General features: G+C 62.1%; 2 protein-coding genes across 3 annotated transcripts; both read left to right on the top strand.

Moving 5' to 3' along the window:
• Positions 1–563: 563 nt before the first annotated feature.
• Positions 564–3,547, top strand: TCN2 (transcobalamin 2). Of its 2 annotated transcripts, none has more exons than XM_084217462.1 (10): positions 564–891; positions 1,367–1,556; positions 1,631–1,678; positions 1,759–1,892; positions 1,989–2,147; positions 2,223–2,398; positions 2,605–2,791; positions 2,869–3,061; positions 3,225–3,346; positions 3,442–3,547. In XM_084217462.1, exons 1-10 carry the CDS (start codon positions 831–833, stop codon positions 3,501–3,503), a joined length of 1,332 nt encoding a protein of 443 aa, XP_084073588.1. In that variant the 5' UTR covers positions 564–830; the 3' UTR covers positions 3,504–3,547. The 2 variants fall into 2 exon arrangements, with proteins under 2 accessions (XP_084073588.1, XP_084073589.1); XM_084217463.1 differs by having other exon boundaries at positions 567–891; positions 2,605–2,779.
• A 604-nt stretch (positions 3,548–4,151) lies between these two features.
• SLC35E4 (solute carrier family 35 member E4) lies at positions 4,152–8,404 on the top strand. The gene is made up of 2 exons (XM_084217467.1): positions 4,152–5,018; positions 6,306–8,404. Exons 1-2 carry the CDS (start codon positions 4,418–4,420, stop codon positions 6,731–6,733), a joined length of 1,029 nt encoding a protein of 342 aa, XP_084073593.1. The 5' UTR covers positions 4,152–4,417; the 3' UTR covers positions 6,734–8,404.
• Positions 8,405–17,511: the final 9,107 nt, after the last annotated feature.

Genomic DNA, 17,511 nt, shown 5'->3' with positions numbered 1-17,511 from the left:
CGGTCACACACCGGGATGGCGGCCGCGGGTCCCTGCCCGCACCTGCGGGTCCCGCTGCCCTCCTGTGATCCCTGGCGCCGGAGCACCGACCGCAGGCACCGGCCTGGGGGGCCCACAGCGGGGCGGGTGTTAGGGGAACACCCGGGGGTCTCGGTGCCAGGGGCTCCCCAGGCCCGCCCCCGTGCTCGGGTGTCCCCGGGCTGACGGGACCTGAGCCCAGCGCGGCCCCGGGATCCCCTCCTGGGCTCGGGGGATTCGCTTTTGTGGCTCAGGACTCCACGTCCCCCCCGGCAGGGGAGTTCCACCTCTTGGGGCTGAGGACCCGCTCAGCCCCGACTTTAGGGATGTTTGGGGGGTTCGTGCCGCCCCCGCCGCCCCCGCCTGTCCCGCGGCTCCCGGGCGCGGCTGATTAAATCGTGCTTGGAGGCGCGCATGGCGATTCTCCTTTCCAGGGGCCGGCTTTGGCCGGGTTTCAGCCCTGTCTATTTTCGGGCTGTGGCCGCCGGCGCTGCCCCGATCAGCGGCAGCTCGGGTCGGGCTGTCCCGGGCAGAGTGTCCCGGGCTGTCCCGGGCAGAGTGTCCCGGGCTGCTCCGGGCAGAATGTCCCGGACTGCCCCGGGCAGAGTGTCCCGGGCTGCCCGGGGCTGCCCCCGCTCCCCTCGGCCGCGCCTCAGCCCAACTTCTGCCCCGTTTGTGCTGACTCGGCCCCGGCGTGCGGAAACGGCCTCTCGCCACACCTTCCCGTGCTGTCCCCGCTCCCGGCTCGTCCCGTCGCTCCCGGCTGTCCGGCGGGGCTGTGCCACCCCCGCGTCCCCCTGTCCCGCTCCGCCATGGGGCTGCCGCTCGTCCTGCTGCTGCTGCTGCCCGCGCTCCTGCCCGCCCGCTGCTGCGGTGAGTGCGGCCCCGGCCCCCGAACCTGCCCGGGACCGCCCGGGCCGGGGCTCGCCCTGAGCTCGGGGGATCCCCGAGGAGCGGGGCTGGGGGGATGAGCCCCATCTCCAGCTCCCCCCAGCCCAAGCCCTGCCGCCCCTTCCCCTGTCCGGAGCCAGCCCCTGCCCACCCCCGCCACGGGTCCCTGGGGACAGAGGTGTCACCCCAGCCCCCCGCCACCCCCTCGGGTTCTCTGTGCTCCTGCTCCATGTCACGTCTCCTTGTTCCTTCCCCTTTTTTTGGTGGGAAATCTGGGGGTTATGGGATTCGGGGGGACGCGGAGGGTGCGGGGTGTGTGGAGGGGTGGGTGCTGGGGGTCCCTCCCCACCGCGGCCCCACACAGCTTCGGGGGGGCCGTGGAGCTGCAGGGCCGTGCCTGGGGGGTCTCGGCCCTCTCGGGCCCCCTCACCTGCGCTGCCTCCCCCGGGCCGGGCAGAGCCCCCGGCGGGCTCGGCGGACGCCGTGCGGGCGCTGAGTGCGCGGCTGCTGGGGCTGGCGGGGGACCCCGCGCGGGACCCCGACCCCGCCGTGTACCTGGCCCTGCGCCTGGCCCGCCAGCACGACCCGCGGCTGGAGCGGCGCTACCTGGAGCGGCTGCAGGACGCCTTCCAGCACCCCTACGGCAGGTGGGTGCTGGTTCCCCCGCGGGCCTTTGGGGCTGTCCGCCCCTGTCCCCCGTGCTGACACCCTGTCTCCGCAGGAGCCTGCAGGGCCACGGCCGCTCGCGGTGGGACGCTGAGCACAGCACGTAGGTGTGGATGTCCCGGGGTCCCCTCGGGGCAGGTGACACCTCGGGCGGTGTCCTGGGAGGTGACGGGTGCCTTGCAGGAGCGCTGCGGAGCCCCCGCACACGGGGCGGCTGGCACTGTACCTGCTGGGGCTGCAGGCCACCTGTCCCCCGGTCAGTCCCCATCGCTCGCTGGTGACATGGCTCAAGTACTACCTGGAGGAGGACTGGACAGGTGAGAGTGTCCCCGCGGGGTGAGTGCCCACCTGGCACCTACACATCCGGCTGGGAGGCACCGGCTCACCTTGGTGACACCACGCGTTGTCCCCAGGCTCCCAGCAGCGAGGCCACCCTGTCACCAGTTACTACCAGTACGGGCTGGGCGTGCTGGCGCTGTGTGTGCACCGCAAGCGGGTGCGGGACGAGGTGGTCCGGCGGCTCCTCACGGCCCAGCACCACGGACGGCACGGGCATGGCGGCAACACCGTGGGTAAGGGCCCGTGGGCACAGGCAGTGGCACCCCGGCGGTGTGTGACTCCGGGGTGACACCGGGGTGTCCCTACAGACACCGAGGCCGTGGTGGCACTGGCCTTCACCTGCCTGGAGCGGAGGAAGTTGGTGGGGAGCGGGCTGGCAGCCAAGCTCCGGCTGGCCGCACACGAGGCCAGCAGGAACATGGCCAAGGCCCAGGGTCCTGACGGTGTCATCGGCAACATCTACAGCACCCCGTGGGCCCTGCAGGTGGGTGTCACCTGAGGGGACATCTGGGCTGGCACTGGGAATGGGCATGGGGGAAGTGGGTCTGCAGATATGGGTGTGGGTGCAGATGCAGATGTGGGTGCCCAGGCAGATGTGGATGCCATGGGGCAGGTGATGCCCAGCAGTGCAGTGCCCAGGTACCCAACCCTCCCCTCTCTTCCCACCATCTCCATCCCTCCGTGTCCCAGGTGTTCCTGGCCACAGGCGAGTGCCAGACGGAGCCGGCGTTCGGCCAGGCCATGGCTGCCCTGCTGGAGAACCTGGAAGCCTTTGGCACCGCTGCCACCATGGCCCAGGTGCTGCCGGTGCTGCACGGCCACTCCTACCTGGACATCGCCTCCATGCACTGCGGGGAGGAGCCAGGTAGGAGCTGGGGTAACGGGACTGGGGTCAGCGCTGGTGTCGCCACAGGGGTGGCTGAGTGTCACCAGTGCCGTGGTGGCTTCTCGCAGACACGCTGACACCTCTGGACATGGAGCCCCTGGCTGAGGTGCCGGGGAACAAGACGGTGCAGCTGGTGGTGGAGTGTCCCCTGCCCTGGTGCTACGACCTCCGGCTCTACGACCGCCTGGTGCCCGTGCCTGCCGGCGCCTCCCTCCTGGACGTGCTCCAGGCGGCTGCGGCGCTGGAACCCCATGAATTCAGGTGTGTGGGGGTCACCCCGTGGTGGCCACATGTCCTGCATCTGTGCCCTGTGCCGGGCTCACTCCGGTTCCCAGCACACAGCCCCCTTGGAGCAGCTCTGTGCCCCCCCAGCAGTGCCGAGGCCGCAGCCTCGCCCCCCTGACCCCGCTGTCCCACCCCCCAGGTTCCACACCCAGGACACCCCCCAGGGCCCCTTCCTGACCCAGGTGCTGGGGCTGGAGGCCCGGCAGGAGAAGCGGAACTACTGGCAGATCCTGTCTGCGCCCAACACCCCCCTGCAGATGGGTGAGTGGCGGGTGGGGGTCCCTGGGGAGGTGGCAGGGGTCCCCTGCAGCCCGTGGCTGCTGTCTCACCCCAGACTGATGTCCCTCTCCCCACAGGTATTGCTGACTACAGACCCCAGGATGGGGCGACCCTCATCCTGCGCCTCAGCGAGTGGTAGAGGGTGGGGGGTGATGGCAATGAAATCCCCACTGTGGGCACAGGACCTGCCGGCTCCCTGTCTCCTGCTTTCGTGGGCCAGCACTCCAAATCTGCCAGGGGCAGGAGGAGGGGACACACGCGGTGCTCTGTGTCCTACAGGTGCAGTGGGATGGGAGCACCAAAACCAGCAGCCCCTCCGGTCCTGGTCCCACTCGGGAATGGGCAGGCGGCTGCTGGGAGCAGCCGTTTTTGGGGTGTCCAAAGCATTTTTGGGACAGTCAAAAATTTGGGGATTCCGAGTCAGCACTGTTCATCCTCAGCAAGCGGCATCCTCCTGCTCTGTAAGCCCCTGGGGGTTACTGAACCCCCACTGTCCCAGGGCTCGGGGACCGCGGTGCCTGAGGGACACCCCCAAATCTGCGTGACTCCCCCGGGAGCTGAATCCAGCCCCCAAAATCCCCGGGGCAGCGGCGGGTCGTGGCCAGGGGTATGGCGCCGGGGGCCGGGCGGGGCTTGGAGGCGGCGCCGCCGTCACCACGGTGGGCGGTGAGGGCCGGGTGCCCGGCGGGCGGTGCCCCCGGTGTCCCGGTGCCCGTGCCCGCCGCGCCCCGCCCGCCCGGCAGTGACGCGCTGGCCTCGCAGGGCGGAGCCTCCGCCCTCCGCTCCCGCCATCACCAAACTTTCCGCCCGCCCCGGCCGCCGCCGCCGCCTCCCGGCACATGGCACCGCCAGCCCGGCGCTGAGCGCCGCCAGCACCCCCGGCAGGGGCAGCGCCACCGCGGGGAGCGGGGACAGCGCGGCCGCCGCCGCGGGGAGCGGGGACAGCGCGGCCGCCGCCGCGCCAGCGCCGCTGTCACCGGCACCCACCGCGGGGCTCTCGGGAGGACGGGGCAGAGCGGCGAGGGGCGGCCGGAGGCAGCGGAGCCGGTGCCCATGTGCCCGCGGTCGCGGCGGGGCGATGAAGCCGCGATGAGCGCGGCGGGCGCGGGCGCCGTGCGGCCCTGGAAGCCCGACCCGGGGCAGGCGGACGGGGGGCGGCCGCCGGGGCCGGCGCTGCCGCTGACCCTCAGCGTGCTGGCCTGGCTGGGCACCGGCACCACCATGGCCGGCCTCAACAAGTGGATCTTCGCGGCGCACGGGTTCCGCTACCCGCTGCTGCTCTCGGCGCTGCACATGCTGTCCGGCGTGGCCGTGGGCTACCCGCTGGGCTGGGCGCGGGCACCGGGCCCCCGGCCCCGCGCCAGGATCTACCTGCTCAGCCTCACCTTCTGCACCAGCGTGGCCCTGGGCAACCTGGGCCTGAGCTACGTGCAGCTGGACGTGGCACAGGCCGTGGCCACCACCACGCCGCTGGTGACGCTGGTGCTGGGGCTGCTGGGGGGCCGGCGGCCGCACCCGCTGCAGTTCTGGGCCATGGGGCCGGTGTGCGCCGGGGCCGCCTGCAGCATCGCCGGCGGGCTCTGCTTCTCCCAGCCCGGCTGCGGCTTCCTCCTGGCCGCCACCGTGCTCCGCGCCCTCAAGTCCATCCAGCAGAGTAAGTGCCACCTGTCCCCCTTCCTGTCCCTGTCCTGCATGACCGCCTGGCCCTGGCACGGCCCCTGGGGCGCAGGAGTGCTGGTGTCACCTCGGTGCCACCCCCGGTGCTGGGGGTTCTCCCTGCTTGCCCTGCCACCCTCTGTGCGCCCTGGTGTCACCCCAGCCCCAATGCCACCCCACCCTATCACTGGTGTCATTCTAGTGCCTCCTTTGTGCTGGTGATACTCCCTGCCCACCCTGGCCACATTGTCACCCCAGCCGTGGTGGCACTCTGGCTCCCAGTTTCATCCCAGTCCCGGTGCCGCCTGCTGTCCCTATTGGCCTTGGTGCCACCCTTGGATCACCCCAGAGCCACCCTTGCCCCTCTCAGGGCTGTGTCATGCTTGTGGCCTGGCCCTGAGGTGACATGACTTTAGTTTGTCAGGGGTGATACCGTTCGTGTCCCTGTGGTGTCCTTGGGCCATGGGGGGTAGAAGTGCCCTAACTTGGCTCGGGGTCACCCAGCCTCTCCCATCCCTGTGGGCTGCTGGACTCCCTGCGAGTCCCCCATTCCCAAGGTGGCCACGGTGCCACCTGGGCCCTGGTGTCCTTGGCACATGGCAGCGAGGAGCTAGCTGGAATGGTTCTGGCTGGGAAGGGAGCGTTTCCTCTGGAGCCTGTGGCTCGGGGCACCGTGGGGACAGGGTCTGCCACGGGGCACTGTGCCCGCCCCAGGGGCTCCATGGCTGTAGTGGGGTGCTGTGGCCCCCCCAGGGGACACCAGTGGTCATTGTGCCACTGCCCTGTTATCTTTTCAGCCCCGGTGGGACGTGGACAGTGGCCTTGGGGAGGGTAGGGGCATGTCTGTGTGTGGCAGCCAGCCCTGCAGTGCCTGCTGTCCCCACTGTCCTCGGATGACCTGGAGGGAGGGACATGGGGACAAGTGCTCTGAAACGGGCTGGGAAAGCTGCCCTGTCCAGCCCTCCCAAACACAGGCACCCGTGAAAGCAGACACCCTCGGATCAGGGCATCCCCAGAGTGGGACACCCCCTAAACCAAGGAATCCGAGAGATTAAGGACTCCTGAACAGAGAGACACATCCAAACCAGGGAACCTCTGAACTGGGACCTCCCCAAACCATGGGCACCCCCCACCCTCACCCTCATTTTCCCCTTCCCAGTGACATTTGGGATCCCTTTACTGCTCGGTCTCGTGTGGGTGGGTGTCTCCGGTGGGTGCTGGGTGTCCCTGCGGCGGGTGGGCGTTCCCGTGGGACGTCCCACTGACCGTCCCCCTGTCCCCCCAGGTGTGCTGCTGCAGGAGGACCGTCTGGACGCGCTGTCCCTGCTCGGCCTGACGTCCCTGCCCAGCTTCGTGCTGCTGTTCGGGGCGGCCGTGGCGCTGGAGCTGGGCCCCTCGTGGCAGGGCGTCCTTCGCCCCGACGCCGCGCTCTGGGGCTGCGTCCTGCTCAGCTGCCTGGGCTCCGTCCTCTACAACCTGGCCACCTCCTGCCTCCTGTCCCTCACCTCGGCCCTCACGCTGCACCTCCTGGGCAGCCTCACCGTGGTGGGCAACCTGCTGCTGTCGTGGCTGCTGTTCGGCACGCGGCTGGGCGCGCTGGGCTACGCCGGCGTGGCGCTGACGCTGGCGGGGATGGTGCTGTACCACCAGCCCCGGCTCCTGGGCGCCTGCTGGGGCCTGCGCGGGCTGCGGCGGCACCTGCACCACGAGTAGGGACCCGCGGGGGGCCGGCAGGGCTCTGGGGGAGCGCTGTGCACGTGTGTGCCAGTGTGTGTGACACTGTGCATGTGTGTGCCAGTGTGCGTGTGACACTGTGCACATGTGTGTGCCAGTGTGTGTGTGACACTGTGCACGTGTGTGTGCCAGTGTGCGTGTGACACTGTGCACATGTGTGTGCCAGTGTGTGTAACTGCACATGTGTGTGCCAGTGTGTGTGACACTGCACGTCAGGGCCAGTGTGTGTGTGACTCTGTGCATGCATATGCCAATGTGTGTGACTCTGAGCACATGTGTGCCACTGTGAGTGTGACTCTGTGCACACGTGTGCCAAGGTGTGTGCACACGTGTGTGCCAATGTGTTTGACTCTGTGCACACGTGTGCCAAGGTGTGTGCACACGTATGTGCCAATGTGTTTGACTCTGTGCACGTGTGTGCCGCTGTGCATGGCTCTGTGTGCACACACAGCTGCTGAGGTGCACACGCGTGCCAGTGTGCATGGTTGCGTGCGTGTTGTGTTTTCTGGTGTGCCCAGAAGTGAGTGTACACGCCCTGCCTTGCTCAGTGTCCAGGTGTGCAGGTGTGCACAGCTCTGTACACGTGGATGTGCTGATGTGCACACATGATGTGTGCACTGCTGTGTGCATGTGTGTGAATTGCACACTCTTGGGTGTGAGTGGGTCTGTCACAGCTCTGTGCTTGTGAGTGTGCAGAGGCTCTGCAGGTGTGAGCATGGCCCTGTGTGGGACATGCCTGTGTTGATGTGTATGACAGTGCACACGTAGGTGTGCACAGCTCTGTATGCACGTGTTGGTGTGCACGTGTCAGTGTGCACAGGCTCTGTGTGCAAGCAGGTCTCGTGCATGTGGGCACGTGTGCATTGCCCCAGGCTGTGCACAGGTGTGTACACTGTGTGTGGCACACGTGTGCAGGTGTGTGCAGGCTGGGCGTGCACAGCTCTGTGTGTGTGTGCAGGTGTGTGCTGCTGGCAGGAACCGCTGTGCACTGGCTCTGCACGTGTCCCTGTGTGCACACACGGGCTGGGACATGGCTCTGGACACAGCTCTGGATACACAGCTCCGTGCATCCAGCTGCTGTCCCACCTGGGCAAAGAGACGTGTCTGTGTGTCTGGCTGTGTGTCTGTGTGTCTGTGTGTGTGTCACTACTGAGCTCTGCTGGGTGGAGTGGTCCCTGGCTCTCTGTGTACACTCGGTTCTTGTGGCCGAACCGAACGCCCAGGACAGGGCGGGTGTGTCCCCTCTCCTGTCCCCATCCCCACGGTGTCGTGACAATCCCACGGGGCTGCCGGTGGTGCTGCCGATGTTGTCTTTGTCCCCACCACGCCCCTCAGCCCCCACAGCTGTCCCCACCCCTCCCAGCTCGCTGCAGATTGGCATCCGTGGCAGAGATGGTGAGAGCCCAGCCGAGGGCACGGGAGCAGCCTGGACCAGCTGCCATCGCTCCAGGACAGTGGTGGGCTGTGACATGGGACAGTGCTGGGCTGTGACACAGCACATGCTCGCCACGGCAGAGGGACAACCTGGTGTGTGTGCCTGGCACCGCTGCCGGGTCCGTGGTGGCCGTTGCCACACTTGTATCTCCACGCCGGGGCCGAAGGACCCAGCTCCAATTGCACTTGTCCCAAAATAAAGCTCTATTTTTGTTGTACTCCACCCTCGGCTCCCAGCGATCTCCTGGCCAAGAAGGAAGGAAGGGAGGAGTGCCCAGTGCAGGGATAGGAAACTGAGGCACAGGAATTGCAGCTCTTGGGAAGCTGTGTCCAGTATCTCCAGCTCCAGCAGGGACAGCTGTGGTTTGGCAGCCCCAGGGCTGGCACTGGGACACCCCACAGGACACAGGAGGGACACAGTGACACAGAGAGCAGTCACTGACCACAAGTGTCTGGAAAAGGGCTGGGTGCTTTGCCCTGCCCTGGGGTGCCATGACACTGGAGCATCCTGTCCCCTGAGTCATGGAATCATGGAATCATGGAATATCCTGGGTTGGAAAGGATCCACAAGGATCATCGAGTTCAGCTCCTTGTCCTGCACAGGACAGCCCCAAAAGTCACACCATGTCTTGCTTGTCCCTCCCCTCTCAGCCTGGCGACTCACTTGAACACAAAAACACAACCCCGCTTCCCCCGGAAAATCCCCGCTGGTTCCCGCCCTCTTTCTCAAACAGCGAGTTTTTTCCATTACTAGGGCAGTGATTTGAGGCCATGGAACGGCTCCTTCCCAGCACACGGGTGAGGGGCGGGCAGCTCTCCGGGGCGTGCCCAGCGTGCCACCGCTGCTGCCACCTTTGCCAAGGTGCCCCAGGTGCGGCTGGAGTGGTGCCCATCCCAGAAAGGACACAAAGGGCCGCAGTTATCAGCCAGCGGCCCCTGCTCTGGCCGGGAGCGTGTTTGCTTTCTGGGCTCACATTCCAGAGGCTTTTTCACCGCGGGGAGCGTTGGAGGGAGGAGGGAGACCTGCAAACCTGCCACCTGCAGCATGGCTGGCTCAGGAGCCCTCCCCAGGGAGTGCCTGCCTATCCCAGCCCCCTGACTCATTTGCTGGCACTGGAGTCTGCCTGGGTCCCGGCTCCATCCACGGCTTGTCCCTTTCCATCTTGGATCCAGTGCGTGTGGTGCTCGCCGTGCCCTGCAGCTCCCTGTGTGGCCGTGTGTGTCCCTGTGCAGTGCTGACAGGAGCTGGGGGTTCGAGGGCAGCATTCCTGCTGGGATTGGGGGTTGTGTGGTCTGTGGAAAGCCCAGCAGTGGTGGGAGGGGTGGCTGGCTGTGGTGACCCTCTCTCCAAGTATTCCAAGCCATGATTTCAGCCTGGTGTTATCCCTCTCCTCCGGCCCCAGGAAGGATTTGGTTTCCCACCATTCTGACACCTGCTCATGTGCCGAGCCTGGTGCTGCTCTGGCCAAGCTGGATGAGGGAAAGGCATCCCAGCCCTGGGGTTTTTGGGAAGGGAGCAGATGGGACACCTTCCTGGAGAGCAGCCCCTGGCACAGGGCAGGAGCTGGCCAGCTGGAGCAGGGAGCTATGGGCACAGCCCTCCCATGGGCACAGGGAGGAGTGGCTCCTTCTGGGGAGGGGTCACAGCTCTGAGGGATGGGCAGCATCTCCACACGCTGGGAGGTGCTGGCTGACAAAGAATCATGGAATCACAAGATGCTTTGGGGGGGAAGGGAACTTAAAAGTCATCTCATCCTATCCCCTGCAATGGGCAGGGACACCTTTCATCATCCCAGGCTGCTCCAAGCCCCAGTGTCCAACCTGGCCTTGGGCACTGCCAGGGATCCAGGGGCAGCCACAGCTGCTCTGGGCACCCTGTGCCAGGGCCTGCCCACCCTGCCAGGGAACAATTCCTCATTCCCAATCTCCCATCCATCCCTGCCCTCTGGCAGTGGGAGCCATTCCCTGTGCCCCATCCCTCCACACCCTTGCTCAAAGTCCCTCTTGATCAATGAGCTCCAGGTGGAGTGTGAAAGTCCAAGGTGGGGGAAATAAACCCAAGTCCAGTGGGACAGGGTAGTTATGGCATCAGGCCAGACAGTTTTCATGGATCTGCTGCTGAGCCACTGCTGAACCCTTCCTTGGAAGTGGCAATGGAACGTGCTGGGATGGCGCTGGAGCAGGAGCAGCGTGTGCCCACACAGGGGAGAGGAAATCCAGGCTGGATTTACTGTGTGCCTGGGAGCACAGGGTGGAAATGATCTCTATTTCAGGACAGGGATTAACTGCTGCCCTGGGGCCTGTCTGCTCTGGCACAGCAGGATCTGGGATCTACAGCAGGGACAAACACTTGCTAAGCTGGGGAGCCTGAGCCAGAAAATGACATCCTTCTGGGATATGCTGGGCTGTGCTCTCAAACCTACCACATCCCAGTCCTCAAATAGTGTCAGGGACTGTCCTGGGTATGGAGTTGCAATTATGGCAAAGCCTTTTTTAGGGTAGATGTAGGAAGATTGCATTTTTCCTTGCAGGACAGCCTAGCCCAGGGAGCTGAGGGTGTTTGAAGCTGTCCAAATGTGACTGGAGGCCAGGAGATGGTCAGGATGACCCCTCAGACTCCCTTCCAGCCCCACAGCCTCTGTTCTAGCACCTAAAAATCCCCTTCAGGCTTTGTCCTTCACCATTTGGTGGCCTCCCTGATGGTTTCACTGCTGGCTCTGTGTCACAGGCTCCTGCCCTGCCCTGAGCTGGCTCTTGGCTGAGTAGTTGAGTTTCTAAAAGATGAAATCACAGGAGCTTAAAGACATTTTAAAAGCCTTAGAATCAGAGGAAGATGGAGTGGTTAAGGTTGGATATGCTCTCTAAGATGACCAAGTCCAACTGTTCCCCCCAGCACTGTCAAGGTCAGCACTAACCCATGTCCCCAGGTGCCACATACTCACATTTTTTTAACATTTACAGGGATGGGGACTCCAGCACAGCCCTTGGCAGCCTGTTCCAGTGCTCTACCACCCTTTCTATGAAGAATTTTTCTCTAATATCCAACCTAAACCTCCCTTGGTGCAAATTGAGGCCATCTCCTTGTCCTGTCCCTCGTTCCCTGGGAAAAGAGCCTGACCCCGCCCTGGCTCCAGCCCCTCACATCTGTTGGGGCTGTGGGACCCCACCAAGGAATGGGGTTCTTCACCATCAGGGAGCAGCTTGCTCAAATCATAAGACATGGAATGGTTTGAGTTGGAAGGGATCTTAAAATTCATCTCATTCCAATTCCATGGGCAGGAACAACAATAATGGATCTCCCAAGCATCTCCTAAAAAAGCGTTGTGGCAGTCAAGTGGGGGAAGAAAAAGGTGACAACTTTGGGTGTCTCCCAACCAGAGATGCTGGAGCCTGTGCTCTTCCTTCCCTCTCTGGAAGGCAGCAGATGACAGGGCTTTGAGTTGCTGTCTCAAAACCCAAAGCTGTATCCCAGCTAGGAAAAACAAGTGTTGGTGACATTCCAAGTCTCCTGACTCACAGCAAGTTGCTGTCCTGCCTCAGCAGCACATTTTGTGCTGGAATAAAACAACACTCCCTGAGCACGTGGTGGTCTCGGAGTGCCTGTCAAGGCTCTGGTACAAATGAGATGTGAAAACTGTGCTGATTTTATGAATAGTAAAATTCACTACTCGTGGGGTATCTCAAATCCTCTGTACTTTCAGCAGTCCAGACTTCATGTTCCAGCTCCTCAGATGTGAGTTTATTTTCAGTGCTCCAGCATGGCTCTGGAAGAACTGCTGCTGCCTTTCCCTGGATTTCTTGCCAAGAGGTCACAACAGCTCGTTTGTAGTCAGAGCAGCAGAGTTTCTCCTACTCCATTTCCATAAACATGGGGCACCATCCTGGCTGGAGAGCTGAGCATCCGGATCTGCTGAGGCTGGACCTTGCACTGGCCTGACCCTGCTGCTGGGCTCTGTGCTGGGGTGGCAGCATCTGACCTTGGAGAAGGCCACTGTGTGCTGGGCTGAGCCCCCAGTGTGGGCAGCAGGGGTGGGGGCATTCTGCTCCTCTGCCCCACTCAGGTGAGACCCCACCTGCCGAGCTGCCCCAGCCCTGGGGCCCAGGAAGGAGCTGGAGCTGCTGGAGAGTCCAGAGAAGGGACCAGGATGAGCAGAGGGATAGAGCAGCTCTGCTGTGAGGAAAGGCTGAGAGAATTGGGATAGCTTGGCCTGGAGAAGAAAAGGCTTTAGGGTGACCGAATTACAGCCTTCCAGTACTTGAAGGGAGTACTGGAAAGAAACAAGAAAGATGGAGAGAGAAAGAAAGATGGAGAGGGACTTTGGGCAAAGGTCTGGAGAGACAGGACAAGGAAGAATGGCTTCAAACTGAAGGGGAGTAGGTTTAGACTGCATATTTTGAAGAAACTATTCCCTGTGAGTGTGGGGAGGCCCAGAGAGGCTGTGGCTGTCCCATGCCTGGCAGTGTCCCAGGCCAGGCTGGATGGGGCTTGGAGCACCCTGGGATAGTGGAAGGAGTCCTTGCCCATGGCAGGGGGTGGAACAAAATGAGATTGAAGGTCCCTTTCAATCCAAACCATTGCATGATTCCATGAATCCACGGCTCTGTGGTTCCATTCCCTCCACCTCTCTGTGCTGGAGGGGTGCTCCATCAGGCCACGCAGCCAGTGGGGACTGACTCACCCCTGTGTGTCCCCATGCCATGGGGCCTGGCTGTCACTGAGCCCAGCAGCTGCAGATGCAGCAGTGGGGGTGTCCTTCAGGGGGACACACGGATGCTCTGTGTGGGGACAGAGCCTGGTCTCTACTGCAGGCAGACATGGAGGATGGTGCTGGTGCAGTGGGTGAAGGGCAGGAGAAGCTGTTGGAGCACTGTGTCACTGAGGCAGAGTTTGGAGGTGACTCCTGACAGGCCACCTGCCAAGGTCACCATGACAACAACCGACCACCGAGAGCAGAGACGGGGCCATGGAGGAGCAGGGCCACACACGGCCTCGTGTCACCTTCTTCACAACATCCCAGAGCCAGCAGAGCAGCAGGCCCCGGTGCAGGGCTGGGGGACCCTCACACTGCCCTGGGGCTGGGGGACCCTCACACTGTCCTGGGGCTGGGGAACCCTCACACTGTCCTGTGGCTGGGGAACACTCACACTGGCCTGGGGCTGGGGAACCCTCACACTGGGCTGGGGGACCCTCACACCATCCTGGGGCTGGGGGACCCTCACACCGTCCTGGGGTTGGGGAACCCTCACACCATCCTGGGGCTGGGGAACCATCACACTCTCCTGGGGCTGGGGAACCCTCACACCATCCTGGGGCTGGGGAACCCTCACACTGGGCTGGGGAACCCTCACACTGCCCTGGGCCTGGGGAACCCTCACACCGTCCTGGGGCTGGGGAACCCTCACACTGCCCTGGGACTGGGGAACCCTCACACTGCCCTGGGGCTGGGGAACCCTCACACGGGGCTGGGGGCCCCTCAAACTCCAAGAGCAGGTCCGTGGCCCTCTGACATGAAGCCCCTTCTTGCCCAGAGCAGCCCTGCAGATTGGGACCTTGACTTGGACTACCCCCTGCCCACCCCCAGCCGCCACAGCAGAGCCTATGAACTGCAACTCCTGGAGGAGCAGGTGAGGTCTCCTCTTCCCTGGGACAAAGCTCATGGCCCCTTGTGGCACAGGGAGGCCTTTAGGTCTTCAGCCAGCTGGATCAGGAAGGGGTGCCAAGGTTCTCTCCAATGGCTGGGAGAGGCAATTGTTGGATTTGGGCCACCTTTGACATGAGTGGTGGTGCCTCTATCCCAGCCTCAGGACACAGCTGTCATATCCTGTCTCCAAGTCACAACCAACTGGTTTGGAATAAGCTACAGGCATCATTGGCACAGGCTTAACCTGGACTGAGCTGTTGTTCCAATGATACCCTGGAAGAGAATAAGTTTAGATTGGATTTTGGGAAGAGATTCTTCCCAGTGAGGGTGGGGAGGCCCTGGCACAGAGTGCCCAGAGCTGTGGCTGCCCCTGGATCCCTGGCCAGTGTCCCAGGCCAGGTTGGATGGGTTCTGGAGCAACTTGTTCTGGTGGAAGGTGTCCTGGTGGATTGAAGCAAGATGAGCTTTAAGGTCCCTTCCAGCCCAAATCATTCAGTGATTCAGTGATTCTGTGACTCTGTGATTCTACATATTGGAGCTTTTTGCTCAGAAATCACCTTGGCCATAGTGAGGGATGTGGTAGGATATGTCTCTTCCTGAAGATAAGCACCAGTTTGGAGTTCTTCATTTCATGGTAAGAAAGTGCAATAAAGGCTTATGTTTGCTCTCACAAAGGTAAAAAAATTTGACCAGGCCAAAAAGAAAACTCATCGTCTCTACAAGCAATTACAGCAGCAGTTTTTGAGAGAACAAGAGAGAAAGATGGCGTGGAGGAAGAAGGCAGCCGAACAGTTTAAAAAATCCCTGGAAGTGTTCGATCGCAGGAGTGGGATGGTGCCCGGTGCCACCTCCCGTCTGCGGGCGGCTGAAGCGGAGCCCTCGGAAGAGAGAGGCGTACAGAGAGCTCCTCCTGCAGGCCGGGCCTCGGCTGCCAGCACCCTGCAGCCTTAGGAACTCAACGCTCCTTCCACAGCAATAAATCACTGCAACCCCTCTGGTGCTGCTGCCCTTCAGGATCGATGGGAACGGGGTGGTTGGAGAGCCTGGGCTGGGAGCGAGCAGTGAGGGAGCTGGGGGTGTTTAGCCTGGAGGAAAGGCGACTTAGGGATGACCTTCTCCTTATCACTCCCTACAGCTCCCTGAAATGTAGCTGAGCTCAGCTGGGGTTGGGTTTTTTCTCCCGGAACTGACAGAATCACAGGACACAGCCTCAAGCTGCATCAGGGGAGGTATAGGTTGGATATTATCTTTCACGGAAAGAGTGATAAAGTTCTGGAATGGCCTGCTCGAGGAGGTGGTGGAGTCAGCATCCCTGGGTGTGTTTATAAAAAGATTGGATGTGGCACTGGGTGCCAGGGTTTAGTTGAGGTGTTGGGGCTGGGTTGGACTCAATGACCTTGAAGGTCGCTTCCAGCCTGGTCATTCTGTGAATTCTGTGAGGCAGCTGCAGGAGCAAAACTCCTCTTCAAGGGACTGCTGTGCTGTGAGGGAGTGGGAGTGCAATGTGAAAGGGATGAAATTTTTCCTTGGCTCGTGCCTTGGGGGTGGCCAGGCACTGCCCAGGCTGCCCAGGGAATGGGCACGGCCCCGAGGCTGCCAGAGCTCCAGGAGCCTTTGGCCAGCGCTGCCAGGGATGCCCAGGGTGGGGTTGTTGGGGGGTCTGGGCAGGGACAGGGGCTGGGCTGGATGATCCCTGTGGGTCCCTTCCAGCTCAGGAGATTCCATGACTCTGTGTCCTGCTTTTCCAACCACCATTGCAGTGTTTACATTTCATAACATTAACCTTTTCTGCTTGAGATGAAGCTGCTTATTTTTTATGCTTTCCAATGACCTCGAGGGAATAATTGGACCTTGGAAGATTGCTTCCACGTCCTCAATCACGTCACATCCTCAATCAAGTGCTTCTTTCACTGGACGGAAAAATCCCCAGTACTTTCAAGCTGTGCCCTTCAGCTGGGATTTCTGAAGGGAATTCTCAAAACTGATGGGAGAGGCATAGCTCAGACAGCAGGACAGCACAGGCAAGTCACATCTCAGCACTCAAAAATCAGGAGCCATTGGGTCTTGGCAATAAATTCTCTATTTACTGTTAAAGCTGTTATTTAAAAAGTGCAAAACTTTCCCCTAACCTCTCCATAGACATAATTCAGGTGCTGCAAGGCTCTAGAAACACTGCATGGAAAACGAGGGTTTGGCACCTGAAGTGGCTTCAAACCACAGATCTATCAAGGCTTGCTTTTCCAGAATATTTAAGGAATGTTCTTATTCTCCTCCCACCTGTGATAAATCTGCCATGCATCTTTTCCTCTCCATGGACAGACCCTTCCTTCTTGATCTCAGTTTTTGCCTGCTGGGTTTGTCCAGGAAAAGGAGGATTTGCTGTTCACCAGATGGACTGGATGATCTTTAAGGTCCCTTCCAACCCAAACCATTCCATGGTTCACTGTGACAGCTGCTGGACAGGAGAGACAGGGAATATCTGGCCATGCAGGCACCAGTGCCAGGCTAGTGTCCACCTGCACCAGCTCGTTTGGTGATTGAAACCCAAGAAAAGATGCATTGAGATGAATAAAAACGAAATGCCAAAAAGCAAATAATGTCAGAATTTTTTAGAGATGAGCCTGGAGGCTGTCACTTGGGGGTGACCCATGCTGGCCACCCCTGGGGTTTTCCTTTTGGGAAGATGCTGTGGGAAAAGGAGCACCCACCGTGCACACTGGGGGAGTGGATGTCCCCGAGTGGTTCCCGGCACGGAGCAGGGGATGTGTCCCCTCCTTGCCGTGGAGGCAGAGGGGCTGCAGGGCTCTAACAGAGCTCCTCTGTGTGGAGGTTACAGAGCTCAGCCCCTCTGTGCTGGGAGGAGCCTGTCACCAGCTGCTCCGCTCCCCCAGCTCGGTGCTGTCCTTGGTGCCTGCATTCCCACGGACACTCAGCCCTGGCACGCACCAGCAGCCCGGGATGAAGTGCCCCAAGCCGGGGTGATGCCTGTCCCCTTTTCCCTCTCCTTGTCACCTCCCCAGCCCCGTGGCCTTGAAGCCTCTGCAGCGGCTGGAGCTGGGCTGTTCCCCGGGCAGCCTGGGGGTGGGTTTGGCACACCCGGGCCGGGCCCTGCAGGGCTGGGTCCCGGTGCTGACCGAGCCCTGTGTGCTCCTGCTCGGCTGAGCCAGGAAGCAGCTGGCTTTTACCTGAGAGATGGAGGCTGTGACTTGCTGCAGACTCACGGAATCACAGAATCATTAAAGCTGGAAGAGCCCTATGAGAGCATTGAGTCCAACCATTCTCCCACCACTGTCCCCAGGTGCCACATCCACACAGCTGTTCAATCCCTCCAGGGACGGGGACTCTCCCACTGCCCTGGGCAGCTGTGCCAGTGCCTGGCCACCCTTCCCATGAAGGAATTTTCCCCAAATCCCCCTGAGCCTGCCCTGGCCCAGCCTGAGGCTGTTCCCTCTCCTCCTGTCCCTCTTCCCTGGAGCACAGCCTGATCCCCCCGGCTGTCCCCTCCTGTCAGGAGCTGTGCAGAGCCACAAGGTCCCCCCTGAGCCTCCTTTTCTCCAGGCTGAGCCCCTTCCCAGCTCCCTCAGCCTCTCCTGGGGCTCCAGCCCCTTCCCAGCTCCGTCCCCTTCCCTGGACATGCTCCAGCCCCTCCAGACCTCAACAATAAAGAGTCCAGAACTGCAC

This window comes from Fringilla coelebs, assembly GCF_963513975.1.
Source record: "Fringilla coelebs genome assembly, chromosome: 17".
NCBI lineage: Eukaryota > Metazoa > Chordata > Aves > Passeriformes > Fringillidae > Fringilla > Fringilla coelebs.
The sequence above is the reverse complement of the archived record's forward strand: the minus strand, read 5'-3'. Positions and strand labels throughout refer to the sequence as shown.